This window comes from Chenopodium quinoa, unplaced genomic scaffold, assembly GCF_001683475.1.
Source record: "Chenopodium quinoa cultivar QQ74 unplaced genomic scaffold, ASM168347v1, whole genome shotgun sequence".
Taxonomy (NCBI): domain Eukaryota; kingdom Viridiplantae; phylum Streptophyta; class Magnoliopsida; order Caryophyllales; family Amaranthaceae; genus Chenopodium; species Chenopodium quinoa.
This window is the reverse complement of record NW_018743979.1, coordinates 558445-577198: the sequence shown is the minus strand read 5'-3', so window position 1 is coordinate 577198 and position 18754 is coordinate 558445. Positions and strand designations below refer to the sequence as shown.

General features: G+C 38.4%; 3 protein-coding genes across 3 annotated transcripts; all 3 read right to left on the bottom strand.

The window, feature by feature from the left end:
- Positions 1–7355: 7355 nt before the first annotated feature.
- Positions 7356–9656, bottom strand: LOC110690060. The gene is made up of 3 exons (XM_021866885.1): positions 8900–9656; positions 7716–8728; positions 7356–7595 (listed from the first exon to the last, which is right to left on the bottom strand). The coding sequence occupies exons 1-3, from the start codon at positions 9654–9656 to the stop codon at positions 7356–7358; spliced, it is 2010 nt and encodes a 669-aa protein (XP_021722577.1).
- Positions 9657–11588: 1932 nt separating this feature from the next.
- Positions 11589–12962, bottom strand: LOC110690059. Its single transcript, XM_021866884.1, has 3 exons — positions 12280–12962; positions 11853–12193; positions 11589–11775 (listed from the first exon to the last, which is right to left on the bottom strand). The coding sequence occupies exons 1-3, from the start codon at positions 12577–12579 to the stop codon at positions 11589–11591; spliced, it is 828 nt and encodes a 275-aa protein (XP_021722576.1). The 5' UTR covers positions 12580–12962.
- Positions 12963–14262: 1300 nt separating this feature from the next.
- LOC110690058 lies at positions 14263–16009 on the bottom strand. Its single transcript, XM_021866883.1, has 2 exons — positions 14463–16009; positions 14263–14266 (listed from the first exon to the last, which is right to left on the bottom strand). Exons 1-2 carry the CDS (start codon positions 16007–16009, stop codon positions 14263–14265), a joined length of 1551 nt encoding a protein of 516 aa, XP_021722575.1.
- Positions 16010–18754: the final 2745 nt, after the last annotated feature.

Sequence of the window (18754 nt, the reverse complement as noted above, 5' to 3'; positions counted from 1 at the left end):
CGTGCTCGGATGGATTTTAGAAATTAATGGCGCCGGACTCGGAATCGAGAAACACTTCTGGATGTAAAAAGGATGACAAATAAATCTTACCTTATCGTTCATGAAGAGGCATTAAGAGACATAGGAAAAGGGCTATACACTAAAAGCACACTTGTTTGGAAAGACAAGTGGGAGATTGAAAGGAATAGTATCCTTCGAATAAATGTATTATTCTTATAGTAGGTTCAGAATTATTAGAAAGCTAATATATTCAATAAGGTCAAGTGATCGGAATGCCTCGGTGGAGGCCGCTTCCGCTCAGTAATACTAATGCATAATTAATATTACAGCTTAATCTTGACTGAACCCTTCGGGTCAAACCCAAGCAACCGACGAGCCGAAGCCACAAATTAATTAGGAAGGAATTAATGAGTCCACCGTGTAATATTTATTTAGATGTCGGAAATTCGAGCTTAGAGCGTCAAAACCAAGCGTCGAAATTCGATTCGAAAATAATAAAAGAAAAGATGTGCAAATAGTAATAAATTAACGTATCTCCCAAATTACCCCTAGCATCGGAGTGCCCCAAGCAATCCGAGTGCTAGGGGCACAATGCGTAGCATGGTGGCTAGCATGTGCGCCAAGCCGAGCCTTGGCTAGCTGGTGCGTGCTAGCGCACCAATGCTAGCAGCTACAGCAAGCCTCGACATCAAGGAGCAGCAACTGCCCGCACTTAGAGTGCGCGGCATGCTGGACGTGAACAACAAGAACCCGCAGTTAGAGTGCGAGGCTTGCTTGTCGAGAGCAGCAGCAACCTGCAACTCCTAGGTGCCGGTGGCTGGGCCGAGACCAAGGGAGGAATAAATGGGAAGCCCACTTAGGTGCCTTGATTCCCAAGTGGGAGAGGATATGTGGCGCAAGGTGAGGGAGAGAGTGGGGAGCAAGTTTGGGCCCCCTCTCCAAGTGGTCCTCTTTTGCAATCTCATGTATCGTTGCCACTTGTTGATTTATTACTAGCTTGCTTAATTAATTTTATTTTACCTTTAAAATAAAATGTGAAAATCTCACTATCTCAAATTGATGGGAGAGACAATCATACTCTCTTCATTTCCTATAAATACCCAAGTAAGGGAATTGGAAATGATGCTTGAGTAAGAGTTGGAAAAGGGATCACTAGTAGTGAAAACCTTTGAACTCAAGAGGTTGAAAAGGTATCACATTTTGTGAAAGCCTTTGAACTCAATTTCTCGAGTTTATCGGTCGGGTCTTGCTAACCTCAAGACATTGGACCTAGTCGGTGATATTGTTGCGGGTGGATCATCGTTGGAGGATTCGTAATTTTGAAGCTAGCTCTTAAGTAAGAACCCAAGCGGTCGGGCGAAGCACGCTCCAAAGGTAATTGTTTTATGTTAATCTTGTTATTAAGTTAATTATGTTTGTGGTTTTATTTATTGCGAGTGCGGTCTAGTTTTTGGGTTTGTTTCCGCGGTGAGTAGGACTCACCAAACCCCAACAATTTCCAACAATTTTGGTGTTAATTCAAGGTTGCATGATGTTTGATTAAACTTAGGTGAAGGAGTTTGTTGGGGTTAAACTCGAACCATTTAACTTCTTCCTAAACTAAGCACTCAAATAAAAAGTAAAAGAGTGAAAATAAGATAGGTCTCACCGGGAGGTTGGCTTAAAAGAATAAAGGAGCATAAATAGAGTTCACCAAATGTCACTTCGCTCCAAGCTTCCAAAAAGCAACCTACAAGGCAAGACAAGACAAAAATGAAAACATTTAAAGAGAAAAAAGAAAGAAAACAAAAAGGAAAGAAAGGAGGGGGAGAAAAAGGGTTAGAAATCCTCCGGGTTTCCTACTGGGAAGCGCTTGTTTATGGTCTCTAGCTTGACCCTTCACCTTATTCAAGGTTGATTAAAGAACATCACCCTCATCAACTTGAGGATTGAATCATAGATGCCCCCAAGCTTGAAAACTATTAGTCCTTGAGGTCTCACATCACCACAAGGAAAAGGAGGGGATGAAACATGAGCCAAAGGAGGCTCATCTTTTCTCTTTTTCTTCTTCTCTTTTATCTCTTCTTTATTTTCCTTCTAAAAGGGGGATCGAGCTTGGAATCCTCAATACTAGTAAGGGCAACCTCACCATCCTCAAGAGAGCCTTCAAACCAAGCGGAAATTTCAAGAAAGTCATCATACCTCATTGTCACCTTAACATCACATAGAGGTAAGCTCTCATTAGCCATCACACCATCGACCACATCAAATCTACATACGCTCACCGCCATAGGGCTCTTCAAAACAACATTCTCAACTAGCCTACAAGGAAAGGTAACCGGGCCTTCAAACTTGTTTGGTTCACTAAAATCAAATGGATCCTCATTTTGTTCTTGAACCTTCTTCTCAACCACATCCTCTACAACCTTGTCCTCCTTTCTCTCATCCTCCTTGCAAGTTTTGGGTTGATAAGTATGTGAAGGGTTAGTATATGAATGTAAGGGGAATTTTGTGGTTAAATGGATAAAAGATATTCTGGCTAGTTGGGAATCAACAACTTCATTGTGAGATTTGATCTCTTGGAATTGTTGAATGATAATTTGACGTTGTTGAAGAATTTGGGTTTATGTGTGGTCGGGTGGGGATTTTTCTTCATACGCTTGAGGATTTTGGTCGTGATGTTGATTTTGAAAGTTCCCTATTTTGATGGAAGGGTAGGAAAAATTTTGGGTTGGTAGATTGAAGAGAGGTCCATCATGGGGGTAGGAGTTTTCTAGCCTTGGAGGTTGTTGAAGTTGTTGAGATTGAGTTTGGGTTAAAAACTTTTTTTCCCTCAAAGTCAAAACTTCACAATGCTTGAGATTGAACTCTCTACAATAGGATGCATCATGATCCATCCCACCACAGCGAGAAAATGAGAAATCAATAATTTGTGAAGGTTTTGAACCCAAACCAACACTTGAGTTCAACTTGGAAAGACCTTCATTCAAGAGCTCAACTATGTGCTTAAGTTGGCCGACTTTCTCCAACTCATAAAGATCTCCTTGCTTCCCTTGGGACCTTCTTTGGCCTCCCCAAGAATAGTTAGTAGCCACTTCTTCAATTGTGGCTTCAACTTGGCTTTAAGGGATCTTAATCAATTCGCCACCGGCACCCGCATCTAGATTGGTCCTTGACATTGGCTCCAAGCCATCATAAAGAATATCACGAGCAAACTATGGTTGAATTCATGATGAGGACATGCTCTAATCAAATCCTTAAACCTTTCCCATGCTTCCCCAAGAGTTTCATCCGGTTTTTGCTCAAAGGAAGCTATCTTCCTCCTCATTTTTGCGGTTTGCTCATCGAAAATGAACCTCTTGAGAAAGGCCTTCACAACTTCCTTCCATGTGGTGAGAGAGTTGGGATTCAAAACCTTGAGCCATTTCTTTTCTCTTCCGGTGAGAGATTTCCGAAAGAGATGCATACCAATGTAATCTTGGCTCACTTCATTTGTCTGCATCATTGCACACAACTCAAGGAATTTGTCCAAATGTTGAATGGGGTCTTTACTTACACCTCCGGAAAATTGCTCAATTTGCACCATCCTAGCATATTGTGGATGGATTGTAAAATTAGTCTCGGCTGTCGGGAGAAGTATACCACTCGTGAGCTCATAGACTTCCGGATTTCCAAACTCCTTAAAAAGAAGGTCATCCTCTTGTCTTGCCATATCTCTTTGAACACAACAAAGCTGAGCACACGATTAGCAATGACAAGTAGGATTAAACAAGCAAAACAAAGAGTAAAGCAAGTAAAAAGACTCTAACAATAGCAAAAATAACTGTTAAACAAGCCACTTCCCAGGTAACAGCGCCAAAATTTGACCGAGGGTTAGATAGGTCGTTAAACTACTACCCTAATCAAATTAATCATTTATAATCCTAAACTACCCTAATGCAAGTATAGGGTCATGTAAAGGGTCAAACCACTAAGGAAGCTCACTAATTCAACATCAATTTTCACTAATGCAAGAGTAAAAAGGGGAGTGTTTTTGTTAGTTTTTGAATAAAGAGCACTAAAACTACAAAGAAGCAAAGAAAATGATGATTAAAATCAAGAGAGAACAACGCTAGGGATACGGGGGTGTCAAACATGATTAGAAAGAGAGGAACAATAATGATTATCATGAAGAACATGCCAAAGAACACAATAATGACTCAAATTCAGAGACAATATCAATTACATAGTTGTAGATATGAGTTGTATTAGTCTAGGCAAATCAATGAGAAAGGTCAATACTAATTAGGATCATTCTCATCCATCCTATTAGTTACAATCAAATCAAGAGAATAAAGAAGCACAATCCATAAAACTCCACTTTAATAACTCATACTCATGCAATCATTAAAATAGAGATGATCTTAATCTAGTTCAAATCACTTTCATGCATTTAAACTAGAAAACTTCAAATAAAATGCAACAATAACCTCAAGCTATCAAAAATCATGTCTTTCATCAATTTATGGCATGAGTTCAATCCAACCATCATCATTCATCCAATATCAACACATATTTTCCACCCCCTTCCCCTAGTTAAGAAATTAGCCAAGAGAAGGGAGATTAAACATAATATCAAAACTAGAAATAAACTCAAGAAACACTAAACAAAACATGATTAATAATAATGAAATCAATAATAACCAGATGAACTAATAAGATTAATGAAAATAAGCAACAATAAAGCAAATAAATAAAGCTAAAAGAAAGGATTAGAGATTACTAAAGAGAGGATCAATGAAAGATGAAAACTTGAATTGTTGCTTGATTGAAATGAACTTGACCAAAAGTTGAATACAATGGAGAAACTTGAGCAATAATTTACTTTCTCTCTCTAAAATTATCTAATCTAACCCTAAGAGAGAGAAGCTCCCTTAAACTAATTAAGAAAATAGCATAATAGATGTCTTCTAATTATTCCCAAAATGGGTATTTAAACTAAGCTCAGAAAAATAATAAAAGTAGGAAAATAAAATAAATAAACTAAGAAGAGAAAAATAAAAATAGAAAGGAAAATAAATTAAGAAAAGAAATAAGAATAGAGAATTAAAAGGAAAAGGAAATAAAATAAATAAATGAAAGAATCCCCAAAATGAAGACAACCCGCTAATTCCCCTTCTTCTCCTTTTGTGGCTGCTCTGATTTCCTTCATCAACATCACCACGCATCATCACCCTTAATCGACATCATTAGATTTCATCTCTAATTGATCGTGGCCATTGGATTAATCAACACGAAATCTCAGCCGTCCTAATTTATTAATTCGTACAATCTCACACGCGAAACTCGGAGCGGCCGCGGCTAGGCTTCTCCTTGGCATCTACCGAAAGTTGGAGAAGGCTGGAAAACAGAGCCCCGCGCCCGCGGCGGTCTGGGTTGCTGCTTGCTGCTATTTTGGCGCTGCTGCTGTTGCGATTGATGAGGTTTAGTTGCGGTGGTGAATGGAGACAAATTGGAGTGAATTGATGCTACTATAATGGTTTTGGGGCTCAAATTGGTGGCGAAAAGGGAGGCGCGGCAGGTGCTGCGGGCTGCTGTGCGTGGTTGCGGTTGATGTGAGTTGCGACTGGACAGCATGGCTGGTTGGAGTTGCGGGTGTGTTGCGGTGGCAGGTGGTTGTTTTTGTTATTGTTAAGGTGGTGGAATTTAGGGAGCAGGGAGTTGCGTTGGATGGTTTGCGTGAGGGAGCAGGGGATTGTGGTGGCTGTGTTTTTGAGGTGAGGGAAGCAGGGAAAGTGTTTTGGGTGGTTTGGGTTGTGGTGGTGTTTGTGTGAGCAATGATTAAGGGCAGTAGGAGCTTGTGAATGTTTTTTGGCTCAATTCGAGATTCTAAACTTGATCCAAACTTGAAACTTGAATATCGACCCGAACACACTTACAACCAAAAACAAACACGAGGGAGAATCGAGACAAAGACTAAAATAATAAAATAAAATGAAGTAAAATAAAATAAAATACGAAACTAAAATGAATAAGAAAACGAGATAAAAGAGAAATTATTAAAACAAAAAGTATGAAACTAAGCTACAAAAATTATAAATTAAGAAAAATAAATAAATCACAAAAATAAACTAAAAACTATTTTTTTTTTTGACAAAGGATACAAACAAGGAATTACAAATTAATACTAAAGAAAATAGAATTAACCGCCGCTTCTCCAGCAATTAGATGAGCCCTGTGGACGCGCTGGCGATCCGCCTTATGAATTCGGCAAACTCGAAACCTAGAGGCAAGTTGTAGAATTTTCCGAATAAGCCAAATATAATCGATATAGCCTTGCCCCTCCCCTCGAAGCAGGGAGACGAGAAAATAGGAATCAGTATAAACTGCGAGAGACATATAACCTTGATCAAACGCCCACTGTAGCCCATACATGCAAGCCAACGCCTCCGCATGTAAGGCCGAGGAACACACCCCGAAGTGACTACCTCCAATAATCCGATCATCCATAGAGTCTTCATTATCCAGGAACCATCCCTTTCCTGCTCGTCGAGAATCTTTGGCCCAAGCGTCATCTATCTAAAGAGAAAGAAGAACACTCCCATGCGAAGTCAGGCCAAGCTGAGCCATGTAAAAACCGGGCGGTAAAGAAGGCCCATCCTCTGTGGCCGCAATAGAAGGGATGCTAGAAAAGGCATCTGAGTCGAAAAAAATTGCATGATTATCCATTACCTCCTGAAACAGAGACTCAAAAGGCCGAGCCACAGAAGAATCCCAAAAAATCCTGGAATTACGACATAACCACAAGCTCCACAGCGTACCAACAAAGGTACTTATGCGAGTACTAGAAAGACCATCCTGACTGATAAAAAGTCGGATATAATCTTGGATCCAATCTGAGAGAGAAAGGGCTCCATTAAATTCTGAGCGAATGCCGAGGCATCCACCCCTCCAAACCGAACGTTCATTAAAGCACATTCTGAAAAGGTGTTGTAAATCCTCCGGTTCCGAACGACAGAGGTCACAGCAGACGTCTTGAATCGGAACTCCTCGGTGATTGAGTTCTACCTTAAGCGCAAGAGCGCGGTGTAGCAGTTTCCATAAGAATAATTTCCATTTAGGCTGCACCGGAAGAGACTAAAGAACCTTCCGGAATGAATTAGAGGCGAAATGTATCGAAGGAAGGGAAAGTTGTTGTTGAAGCATAGCATACCCAGTTTTAACCGAGTACTTTCCAGAAGGGGTACCCGACCAATAGCGAAAATCAGCCTGAGTCGTATCAGGGGCCTCCATAGCCAGGATTGTAGAAGCATCCGCAGGAACAAACCAACCAACAACGTTAGTAGTATCCCAAGCCATGGACTGAAGATTGATGAAAAACTGACAGTGGGAGGGGACTAATGTGGCATAAGAATTCCTGGTTTGAATTCAGGAATGCTGCCATTAACCCACTTGGCTGACCCTGCTAGAGTGGATTTGCCATCACCAGGTTTCCAGTTACAACCGAAATTCAGCAGAGTGTTCGCCTTGAGCAAACCCCAAAGGCCGTAGGAGTGGCGACCAGAATAACGCGGCCCAGTATTAGGGGAGTTGGAGAGAAAGGTCGTGCGAGCACTAAAAACTTTAGAAACTAGCAACTGCGGGTTAGTAAAGAATCACCAAACTTGTTTCATGAGCAAAGACTTGTTTAAGGAGGACAAGCAGCGGATGCCCAAACCACCGAGGCCACGAGGAAGGTGCATGGTATCCTTATTTACCCAATGCATACCTTTAGTATCAGAATGCGCCCAGAAGAAACGCAACAGTAAAGAGTTAATTTTCCCAGTCACAGAGACGGGTAATTCATAACAGGCGAGAACATGGGAAGCCATAGCAACAAGGATTGAGTTAATAAAAATTAACTTCTGTGTTTGTGAGAGGCGTATAATATTTAAACAATTAATTCGGCCCGTAATTTTGTTGATGAGAAACTGAAAATGATCTTTCTTTCTCCCGACGAAGTCAATTGGAGCCCCCAGATGATGATCAAACACTTGAACATGCTTCATATGAAAAAGCGATTTGAAGCCCTGCTGGGCCGCCGAACAGATATTAGGGCTAAACTTAATCAAGGATTTTGACAAGTTTAGTTGTTCGCCTGAAATCTTAGTAAACCGCTGAATAATCTGTATGATATTTGTACAGGTTGTAGACGAAGGCCTAAAAAAGATGAGCGCATCATCCGCAAAGAATAAATGGGAGATAGTAGGGCTCCTTCTAGACAACTTAATTCCTTGAAAAAGCTTCAAATCATGTCCCAAATGCAGCATACGAGAGAATATATCCATGCAGAAAAGGAAAAGGTACGGTGAGATGGGGTCACCCTGGCGAAGACCACAACGTGGTTTAAAGGTTTCCGATGTAGTGCCGTTAATCAAGGATTTGTAAGAAACCGTGGCAAGACATTGTTGGATCATCTGTAACCAACGTTCCGGAAACCCGTAGGCTTTAAGAAACTGCAAAAGAAAACTCCAGTGGATTCTGTCATAAGCCTTGCTCATATCAATTTTAATCGAAGCGAGCCAATTCGTGCCAGTTTTTGAACTATTAATTTTCTCCATTAGCTCGTGACTCATCAAAATATTGTCCGTCATGACGCGGCCTTGAACAAAGGTATGCTGAGAATCTGAGATGAGAAAGGGAAGATAATGGCGCACCCTTGCCACCAAACACTTAGAAGCACATTTGTACACTGTATTGCAAAGGCCGATAGGACGTAAATGCCCCACCTCTATTGGTGTACCAATCTTAGGAATCATAACAAGAAGGGACTGATTCCATTATTTTAGAAGAAACCCCGTGTGGAAGAAGCTTTGAATGGCAGAAACAATCGAGTCACCCACAACATCCTAGTGGGATTTGAAAAATTCGACTGTAATTCCATCCGGACCCGGAGACTTACTATTCCCTAAAGAAAACATAGCAGTGCGAATCTCAGAAGAAGAGAAGGGACGATCCAGGTTTGCAAGCTGAGAAGAATTGAGTTGTGGAAGATCTAATTCTCGTAGAACAACATCAATCTCCGGATCATAGGGAGGCATAGTATCACATTGAAAGGTATCTTTTAGGGATTTCACTACCACACTTTGGACATCCGTCTGGCCATACTGAAGAGTTCCTTGGTCGTCTAACAAGGAACTAATCTCATTCTTCTTTTGTTGACATTTAACCTTCGAAAACAACAGTTTCGAAGGACAATCGCCTTTAAGAATCCAGTTTTTCTTACAGCGTTGTCTCCAGAATTGCAGCTGCAACAAATTACTCTCTTTTGAAGTAACAATTTTGGTCATGTAGAGAGAGGCATCAGCGAGAGATTGAACTAGCTCACCCTCAGTAGCAAGATCCTTCGTAAAATTTTTCCAATCTATACCCCAAAATTTCTTGTTGTTGAGACACCAGTTCCTTATAAGAGACTTGACATGTTGCATGTTCTTAGAGAGAGTGAACATTGGCGAGCCATTGACATTGCGTTGCCAAGTAGAAAGAACAAAGTCATGAATATCTTGATATTCCAAGCACCAGTTGTCCAGTTGGTAAGGACGGTTAGACAGTTGAATGAACGGAGAGTCATCAAAGAATATAGCAGCATGATCAGATATTAGAATCGGTTGATTGAGTAACCTACTATCAGGATAATTATGAAGCCAATCAGAAGTCATGTAAGCCCTATCCAGTCGCTGTAAAATCAGTTGATCATCCTCCCTATTATTCGTCCACGTATACAGAGGACCTTTAAAGGGAGTGGCAAGTAAACTCGATTTCAATCTAAAATCAATAAAGGAATCCCAACCTTTAATAATATTAGACCCCCCCAACCTATCATAGTGATGCTCTATTTGATTAATATCTCCAATAATCAAACAATTAGGGGCAATTGCAAGTAAATCTAAAATCAGACCCCACACCTGAGGCCTATCTCACTAGTAGAAAAAGGCTTATTTGCGTCGCTCATTTATAGTGTATTTGCGTCGCTTCTATGAGCGACGCAACTGCTCGCGACGCAAATGACTTTTAAGTCATTTGCGTCGCTCCTAGGGGCGACGCAAATAAGAGTCATTTATGTCGCTCCTTTATAAACAAGCGACGCAAATGACTTTTTTTATAAACTTATTTTTTGTCATTTGCGTCGCTCTTTTATAAATAAGCGACGCAAATGACTCTTCTGACAAACTTATTTTTTGTTATTTGCGTCACTCTTTTCTAAAGGAGCGACGCAAATAACTCTTTAGATAAACTTATTTTTTGTTATTTGCGTCACTCCTTTATAAAAGAGCGACGCAAATGACTTTTCTGATAAACTTATTTTTAGTCATTTGCGTCGCCCCTTTATAAACAAGCGACGCAAATGACTCTTTTGATAAACTTTTTTTGTTATTTGCGTCGCTCCTTCATAAACAAGCGACGCAAATGACTCTTCCAATAAATGCATTTTTTGTTATTTGTGTCCCTTGTTTATATAGGAGTGACGCAAATGACTGAGTAGACAATACAAAACTGTTGTATTTGTGTCACTTGTTTGTTTAATGAGTGACGCAAATGAGGTGAATTTTTTTTTTTTTTAATTATAATATAATAATTGCCTTGTATATGTTTGTAGTACCTGTTTTCCTAGGTATAAAGTAATATGCTAACGCTAATATAATTGAAATTAAAATGCAATATTATTGAATAATGCAAATGTAAATTTCGGCAGAGTCTCCTTTGTAATTTGGCCTACCCATAAAATTGGGAATGACGGCATTATATTAACAACTTGTCCAATAATTTACATCTCAATATCATAGACGTTATACTCATCATCCCAACACCAATTAACCAAATTACTTCATTTCAAGCCTATAATCCAAAAGAAGAGTCAAACATGCGCTAAGTGGTGAATCTAAAGTTCAACATTACATATAAAATACTCTGCCCAAATATCTAGGATCTCATTTATCTCCTCCTCGGTGTACGGTGTAGTTCTTGAAAAATTCTATCAACACAACAAATATACAAGAGAAAAGTTTTAATTCAAGATTGTAGCTAACATCAAATTGTATTTATCAAACAAAAATGAAATATTTGACAACTCATACCTGAATAAGATCTTCACTGCTATGGTGATGTTCAAGTATTTCGTACATATAACGCATGACGTAGTAGCCACACTCACGTCCACCCAATTGTTGAGGACACAACATGTAATATATTTGTAAGTTGAATAAATTGCTATACTTCAATTATTAAGAAACTAAAATTTAGGGTCAGAAATTAAGGTAACATGTCCCAAATGCCATGTCAATTTACTTCCCCTAGATTGTCCACTTAATGCCTTAAAACTTCGAAAAGCACTACACATTTGAAACAAATAACATATATATTACCCTTACACACATAAAATCATGACATTAATAACAAACTAGACTTACTTTGTCATTGCAAACTTAATTGCTAAATTTCGCTTCTGCCTCAAAGAATCAAAGATGATGACTTCACACTTAGCCATGCATAAGACCAAAAGAACCCAATGATTCTTACATAATAAATTAGACACACATTTGTAAAAGAGTAAAATAATATCAACAATTTGCAAAGTTCAAATAAATACAAGTTCAAAGTTTATACTTTTCATGGTATGGGCATAAGATGAACTGCTTAGATTTTTGTTTTTCCATCACATGTGTCATGTATAGTAGGATACGATCAGCATCACTATGCAAATAGGTTTCTGAAATCATTTCCGGACACATGAATCCAATGGAAGCCACTTCCTCCGTATCAAGTAAGTCACTCAAGGCCCTACATATATATCATGTAATAACATTATAAATGGTAATAAATAAGTATATGGGAAGAGTGAAAGTTGAATATCTTACATCATAAAAACTTGCAAAACTAAAATATTCAGCCAAGCTCCTGTGAAAAGTTGATTGACATCTTCACGTTTGATAATGATGTCCTTACTGTCTTCATAACTAAAGGTCCAAGCATCAGCCTTAACCTTAATAGTTTCACCTTCGGGTAATGAAGATAACAAACTATTCAAAGACCCACACTTCTGAGACAAGTTTTCCAAAGCATAATCCATAAGAAAAACTTTTTTTGGATTGGTGTTGGACTCTTTTGTTTCGCGACCACTTTCAACTACTTTCATTTTGTCTTGCATGTTTTCTTTGGCCGCTTTGTTGTTACCATTGTTCTTATTTGATATGAATTCCTAATCAATAGTAAAGCAAATCTATTCAACAATTTGCTATATTTTGTATGGCAAACTATATGTAAATTGTTACAAAAATAATTTACCTTGTCATGCATGAGTGAAACCAAGTATTTCGGCCATTGGGTAAATGTACCATGAGCATGCTTAAGTTTCTTGATGACTGAAGAAGGAACTGGAACCGAGAATTCTTTGAACTCGTCAAAAAAATCATCAACACTCACCCTCACGTGATCCGGAAGGAGGTTACTATGATGATCAAGGATTAACTCCGGATGATATGTACCTTCAGCTACAATGACTTTCTCAATGACTTTCTCAGAGTCATTTTTCAACAATGATAGCCGACAAGGAACCGGTTCCTTATAAAGATAGAAAAAAATCATAATTAAAAAATATAGAAAACTGAGTTACAAAGTTAAAAGTATGTCGCAGTCATAAATCATTAAAAAAAAGATACAAAATATAAAATAACAAAGTGTTGGATACCTGTATGTTTGCAAATGGATCATCACCCACTGATTGGCAACTACTAGGATTTTGCTGAGTCGTCCGGCCTATGTTATTCATTTCTATCATTTCAGTTGGAATTTGAATACCAATCTGTTTAGCAAATAACATAAACTTCTCTTGAACCATGGAATCCATTTTAGAATCCATCTCCTGCATAGTCTCCTCTTGTACTCTCCGGGCTACTCTTGCCTCTAATTCTTCCAGCTCATCATCTCCGAATTCCCTACCCCGTCGGCCACTACGCCTCTCTCCGGATCCCCATACAACTTTAATGCCAATTCCACTGCCAAATGTTATTGCCCGGCCATTACGATCTTTTTTCCCAAGGGCACGAGATAAGATATCATCATGCCTATTAGGAACAAAGTTTCCTTCAGCTTGCTGCTTTCTCCAATTATCCTACACAATGACTTCAAGTTAGAAAACTTTGGTTGCAATACATAAACTTAACAAAATATATTCAAAATTGAAATAAAGACTTATTACATATACTTATTATATACTTACAATGGATTCTTTCACCTCTCTTGTTTTCTCATCCGGCAAATAAGGATTTCCCTTATCATCTTCTATTGATCTTGCTAGAAGCCAAGCATATGTCCTATCCGGCAAACTAGACACAACCGAAGAACAAGATGAAGTACTGGATGCTGAAGATGTCGTGGGAATATACCCTTTTCGACGCCATACAATATTCATTTCACCATATGATTTGGCTCCTAAATGGTGAGGGTATTCGTTGAAAGACTGGCTTTGTCTTGCCTTCTCACTGATTTCCTATTTTCACGAGCATAAATGAAGATTAGTACATAAGAATCCGTTAACAAAGTATTAATAACCCGCATGATCATTGATATTAATACACACAAACCTTAAAATCATCTGTAGTATGCTCCTCCACAAATGTTTTCCACATATCCTCAGATATGAAATCATAGAGTACATACGGCATTCTTTTCTCCTTCGGCATATTCCTGGTACATGTGATCCAACCACTAACCAATTTTGTTTTGAAATCTCTCCAAGTTTTATCACAAGTGCGTAGGACCTTTTTTTCTTGTCTTCATCTTCTTCGATTTGAAACTCTCTCTACGCAAAAAATTAAAAAAAATAAAAAAAGTTAGTAAATAATTTCATCATATTCAAATAAATTGTTTTCATCATATTCAAATAATGTCAAAATGATCATATAATAGTATAACATTTAACATACAATAGTGAATATTACTGTAACATCTTCCCACAAAGTGTCTTTTATTCCTTGTGGAACTTGATTCCAATCTTTATACAATATAGACACCTTTGCACGACTTATTTCACCAACATGAATTTTGTATGCTTTTCCCCACTTTCCAATGGGTCGACACAATTCATCCCATTCAAGCACTCTAGGAACCCCAGGCATGGATTTTAGGCCCTTTGAAGGACCTCTTGCCTTTTTTTTCTTCTTCTGAGTCGGTTGTTTGTAGCTCTGATTGTGATTGATTGTGTGGCTCATCTTCCTCACTTTGCAAAGACATGGAACGATTATGCAAATCCTCATCCTCCATTATTACTTACCTGAAAAAAAAAAGACATAAATAAATTAAGACATCGATTTATATCATTTTTAAATTATAAACTTGAACACATAACAATAATAAGCAATTTATGCAATTACTAACACATATTGGAAAAAAAAATCATAGAATTCATACCTCCTTCATTCTTCTCTTTTGCGACATAAAATCCTTCATTATGATCTTTTCGATTCAACGTTGTGTCAAAATCATCGACTATTGGAGGGATGCTCCAAACGGAAGGTGGTGACTCATTAAATTGCTCATCATATTCTTCCTCGTCCACCACATCTTCAATGCCAAGTATCCTTTTTTTACCTTCTAAAACAACTGACCACTTACAATCAGCTGGGTCAGCCATGTAAAAAACTTGTTTTGCTTGTGAAGCTAATATAAATGGATCAGCTAGATTTACAAGGGTCAAGTTCCCTTGTTCATCTTTTTTTACACCACGGCTACTATCAGCCCACTTACATCGAAATAGAGGAATCTTAAAATCAACATAATCCAGCTCTATTATTTCTTCAATGATTCCATAATAAAATTTCTTCTTATCCACAAGTGTTTTATCATGTGCACTAACATACTCAAATGACAAACCTACTACTTTAACACAACTGTTTTGCATTGTTGACTTGTCATCTTGTCGGCTAGTGTAAAAAGAATACCCATTGATGTCGTATCCCTCATATGACATGACTTGACATTTAGCACCATATGCCAACCATCTCAATGTGTCAGATATATCGTTAGGTGTGGTGGATAGTTGGGACATCACTCGTTCCTTGAACCATGTAACGAATGAACAATTAGGCTCCTTTATCAGCTGAAGATCACTTTTGGAAGGATATTTATTTTTAAGAAAAAGCATGTGCTCGTCCAAGTAAGGATGAACCTCACTAAGATTTTGCAACACAAAAAGCTCGGCCTTATTTTTCATTTCAAAGCCCATGGATATCCTTTTCCTGCCAATAGTACCTTGACCTCCAAGCCTCCCATCATGTCGAGACTTTGGCAACCCAATTTTTTGTGAACGTGCAAGATATTGAGCAACCAATGATGTCACTTCCTCAGCAACTGTTCGTTGTACAATACTAGCTTCAGGTTTGGCCGGATTCATGACTTTTCCCTTTAAGTCACCCATTTCTCGTTCAAAAGGATACATGTATCTCATACACACTGGTCCACAAAGTTTAATTTCACGTACAAGATGAATAACCAAATGAGGCATCACGTCAAAAAAAGATGGGGGAAAATACATTTCAAATCGACACATTGTCTCAAGTATATCTGCTTGCAAGTCATCTAAAATACTTGGATTTATGACCTTGCTACAGATAGTGTTAAAAAAGACACATAATCTTGTAATTGTATACCCCACTTGAGGTGGCAAAATTCCTCGAATGGAAACTGGTAATAATTGTTGCAACAAGACATGACAATCATGAGATTTCATGCCACCCAATTTCAAGTCAGACATTGACACAATTCTACGAAAATTAGAAGAAAATCCAGCCGGGACCTTTAAACCATGCAATGACTCACATAAGCTAGTTTTTTCCTTTTTAGACAAGGTAAAGCAAGCTGGGGGAAGATACCAGCATTTTCCTCGAGATTCGGGTGCCAACTCTGAACGACCCATAGCAGCCATGCCTTTTCTTACTTTAACTCCATCCTTTGTCTTTCCTGGCATGTTTAATAAAGTTCCCACAATGGCATCACATATATTTTTCTCAATATGCATTACATCTAGACAGTATCTAACTTCCAAATGTCTCCAATATGGAAGAGACCATAGCTCAGACTTCTTCTTGTAACCCCCAGTTCATTTGCTTTTGTAAGGCTTACCAAACTCATTCTCAATGTCTTTGACCCGCTGATAAACCTCACTTGCACGTAAAGGGCCACGAGCTTCTCTCAACTCCACTTTTCCATTAAAAGACCCCTTATTGAATCGAAAAGGGTGGTCTTCTGGAAGATGTCTTCGATTATCCATGTATACATGCTTGCCACAATTGTCTAGGCGCAATGCCTCCAAATCATCTTCACAAATGGGGCAAGGAGTTCTTCCCTTCACAGTGTACCCCGACAAATTCCCGTAAGCTGGGAAGTCATTTATCGTACAAAAAATCATGGCACGTAAAGTGAAATTGGTTTTACTATATGCATCAAACATTTGGACACCTTCATTCCACAACAATTTCAAATCTTCAATGAGAGGCGCTAGATACACATCAATGTCATTTCTAGGTTGTTTAGGCCCAGATATTAGAAGGGGCAACATAATGTATCTAGACTTCATGCATAACCAAGGAGGCAAATTGTAGATAGTTAGAAGAACCGGCCAGGTGCTATATTGGGTACTTAGTGTCCCAAATGGGTTCATTCCATCTGTACTAAGACCAAGCCTAAGATTTTGATCTTCTTCACCAAAGTCCTTGAACTTTCGATCAGTGTTCCTCCATTGCGGGGAATCAGCAGGATGCCTCATTAACCCATCTTTGTTCCTCCCATCAGCATGCCACCTCAATAATTTTGCAGTTTTTTCATCCGAGAAGAGTCTCCTAAATCTCGGTATAATTGGAAGATACCATAATACCTTAGCCGGAGACCCTTTCTTACACATCTCACCAGTATCATTCATCTTGTAACGAGAAACTCCACACCTTGGACACTCATGCAAATCAGCATACTCATTTCGATACAACACACAGTCATTGGGACAAGCATGTATCTTCTCATACTCCATACCCAAGGGGCACATAAGTTTCTTGGCCTCATAGGTGGAGTTTGGAAGTTCATTCCTGTCGGGAAACATTTCTACTTAGGCTTCTAACAACTGCGTAAAACCCTTGTCAGTCCAACAATTGCTCGCCTTTAAGTTGAATAACTTCATAATAGCACCAAGTTTAGTGAACTTTGTACAACCAGGATATAACGGGGTTTCAGCAGCTCTCAAAATACTATCATATGTCTGGGGACACTCTGTGAAATGCTCTTCAACATCTTGCATCATTTCATCTATCCTGTCCTTCTCCACTTCACTCTCACTTTCAACACCAATATCATCAGCTGTATCGATATCCTCTCCTTTGGGGTCATTATCATCATCACAATGATTCTCATCTTCCCTTGGACAATAACTAGAACTTGCCTCAATATATATGCTCTCACCATGCCATGTCCACCTCGTGTAGTTTTCTTTAAACCCACGACGAATTAGATGATCTTTAATATCAACTATATCACGATATCCCCTCGAATTATTACAGTCACAACAAGGACAAAGAATATCTTTGATTTATTCTCTGTTTGGTGTTTTAAGGCAACAGTGCTAAACTCTTCAATTCCTCGTAAAAAACTTGTACAATTTCGTTTACCATACATCCAACTTCGATCCATTTTCAACCACTGAATAACAAAATTAATTTTAAGATAATGTGTACATTTTGTAACATATATAGCTCCTTAACCATAAACAAGAATATAAGGCGTCAAACATTTTCATTCAAAGTTTATATCATGTAAATGCAACTCCGGATGATCCAATAAGGTCCTTATCACTCCAACCTAACCCATTCTTGAATGTCCTATCTCACTACTAACTACTTGTAAAGTTTGGTTCTAAAGAAAATCTGGCAGCATTTCCCTATAGTTCTCCAAGCACACAATGTAGATAATCGGCTATCAACATATGTACCCAGAGAACAATCGGGAAATAGTGAGCCATGATCTTCTTAGATCCAAAACAATTCAAGTAGTTATCACCTAAATGAGATAGAACATTCAAGAACAGTCCCAAACCGGGGACTATTCAAGACTTACTCCTAATGAGTAAGCCCTAAACGGGTATCTAAGTCAATGATGCAAGTATTATTGCAATTCCAATCAATTATATCACAATTAAAAATCTCATACAATTCACAATCATTATACCAACCAGAATAAATAAGTAAATATTGCAAAGAATGGTTCAGATATATATACCACAAGTGAAGACAATCTCGTATGCGTACCACCGCCTTAATCGTTTGTCCACAACCAAAACCTCGAGCAACTTGTGGAATTCACTTCCGCATAATTAAGAATCTGCCATAAAAAATTACATATATTAAACCAACATAGTTGATTCAACTTAATCTGCCATGTGACATAAAAGTTGTTATTCGGCATTGATTCTATTCTTTAATCCTCTTTCTGTTTTCTTTTCTGATCAAATTTGACTTTATTACATATCTTTATAAGTAAAGGTGGGGGTGCATAACTGCATATGTAATAGTCAGGTGTGACGGGGTTCAAGCAAAGAGCAGGAATCTTAGTGGATCATAATTTTCACCAAAACCTTACCTAATTAATTAATCATACTAATAATTTTCTTCATAAAATCAGATCAAGCAACCCATTCCTAAGAGGTATTCACAATATATGACTCACGTGACGCCATGTGAGTCCGTAGGAGCAATTTTTTAATTAATGGCAGATCTACTGG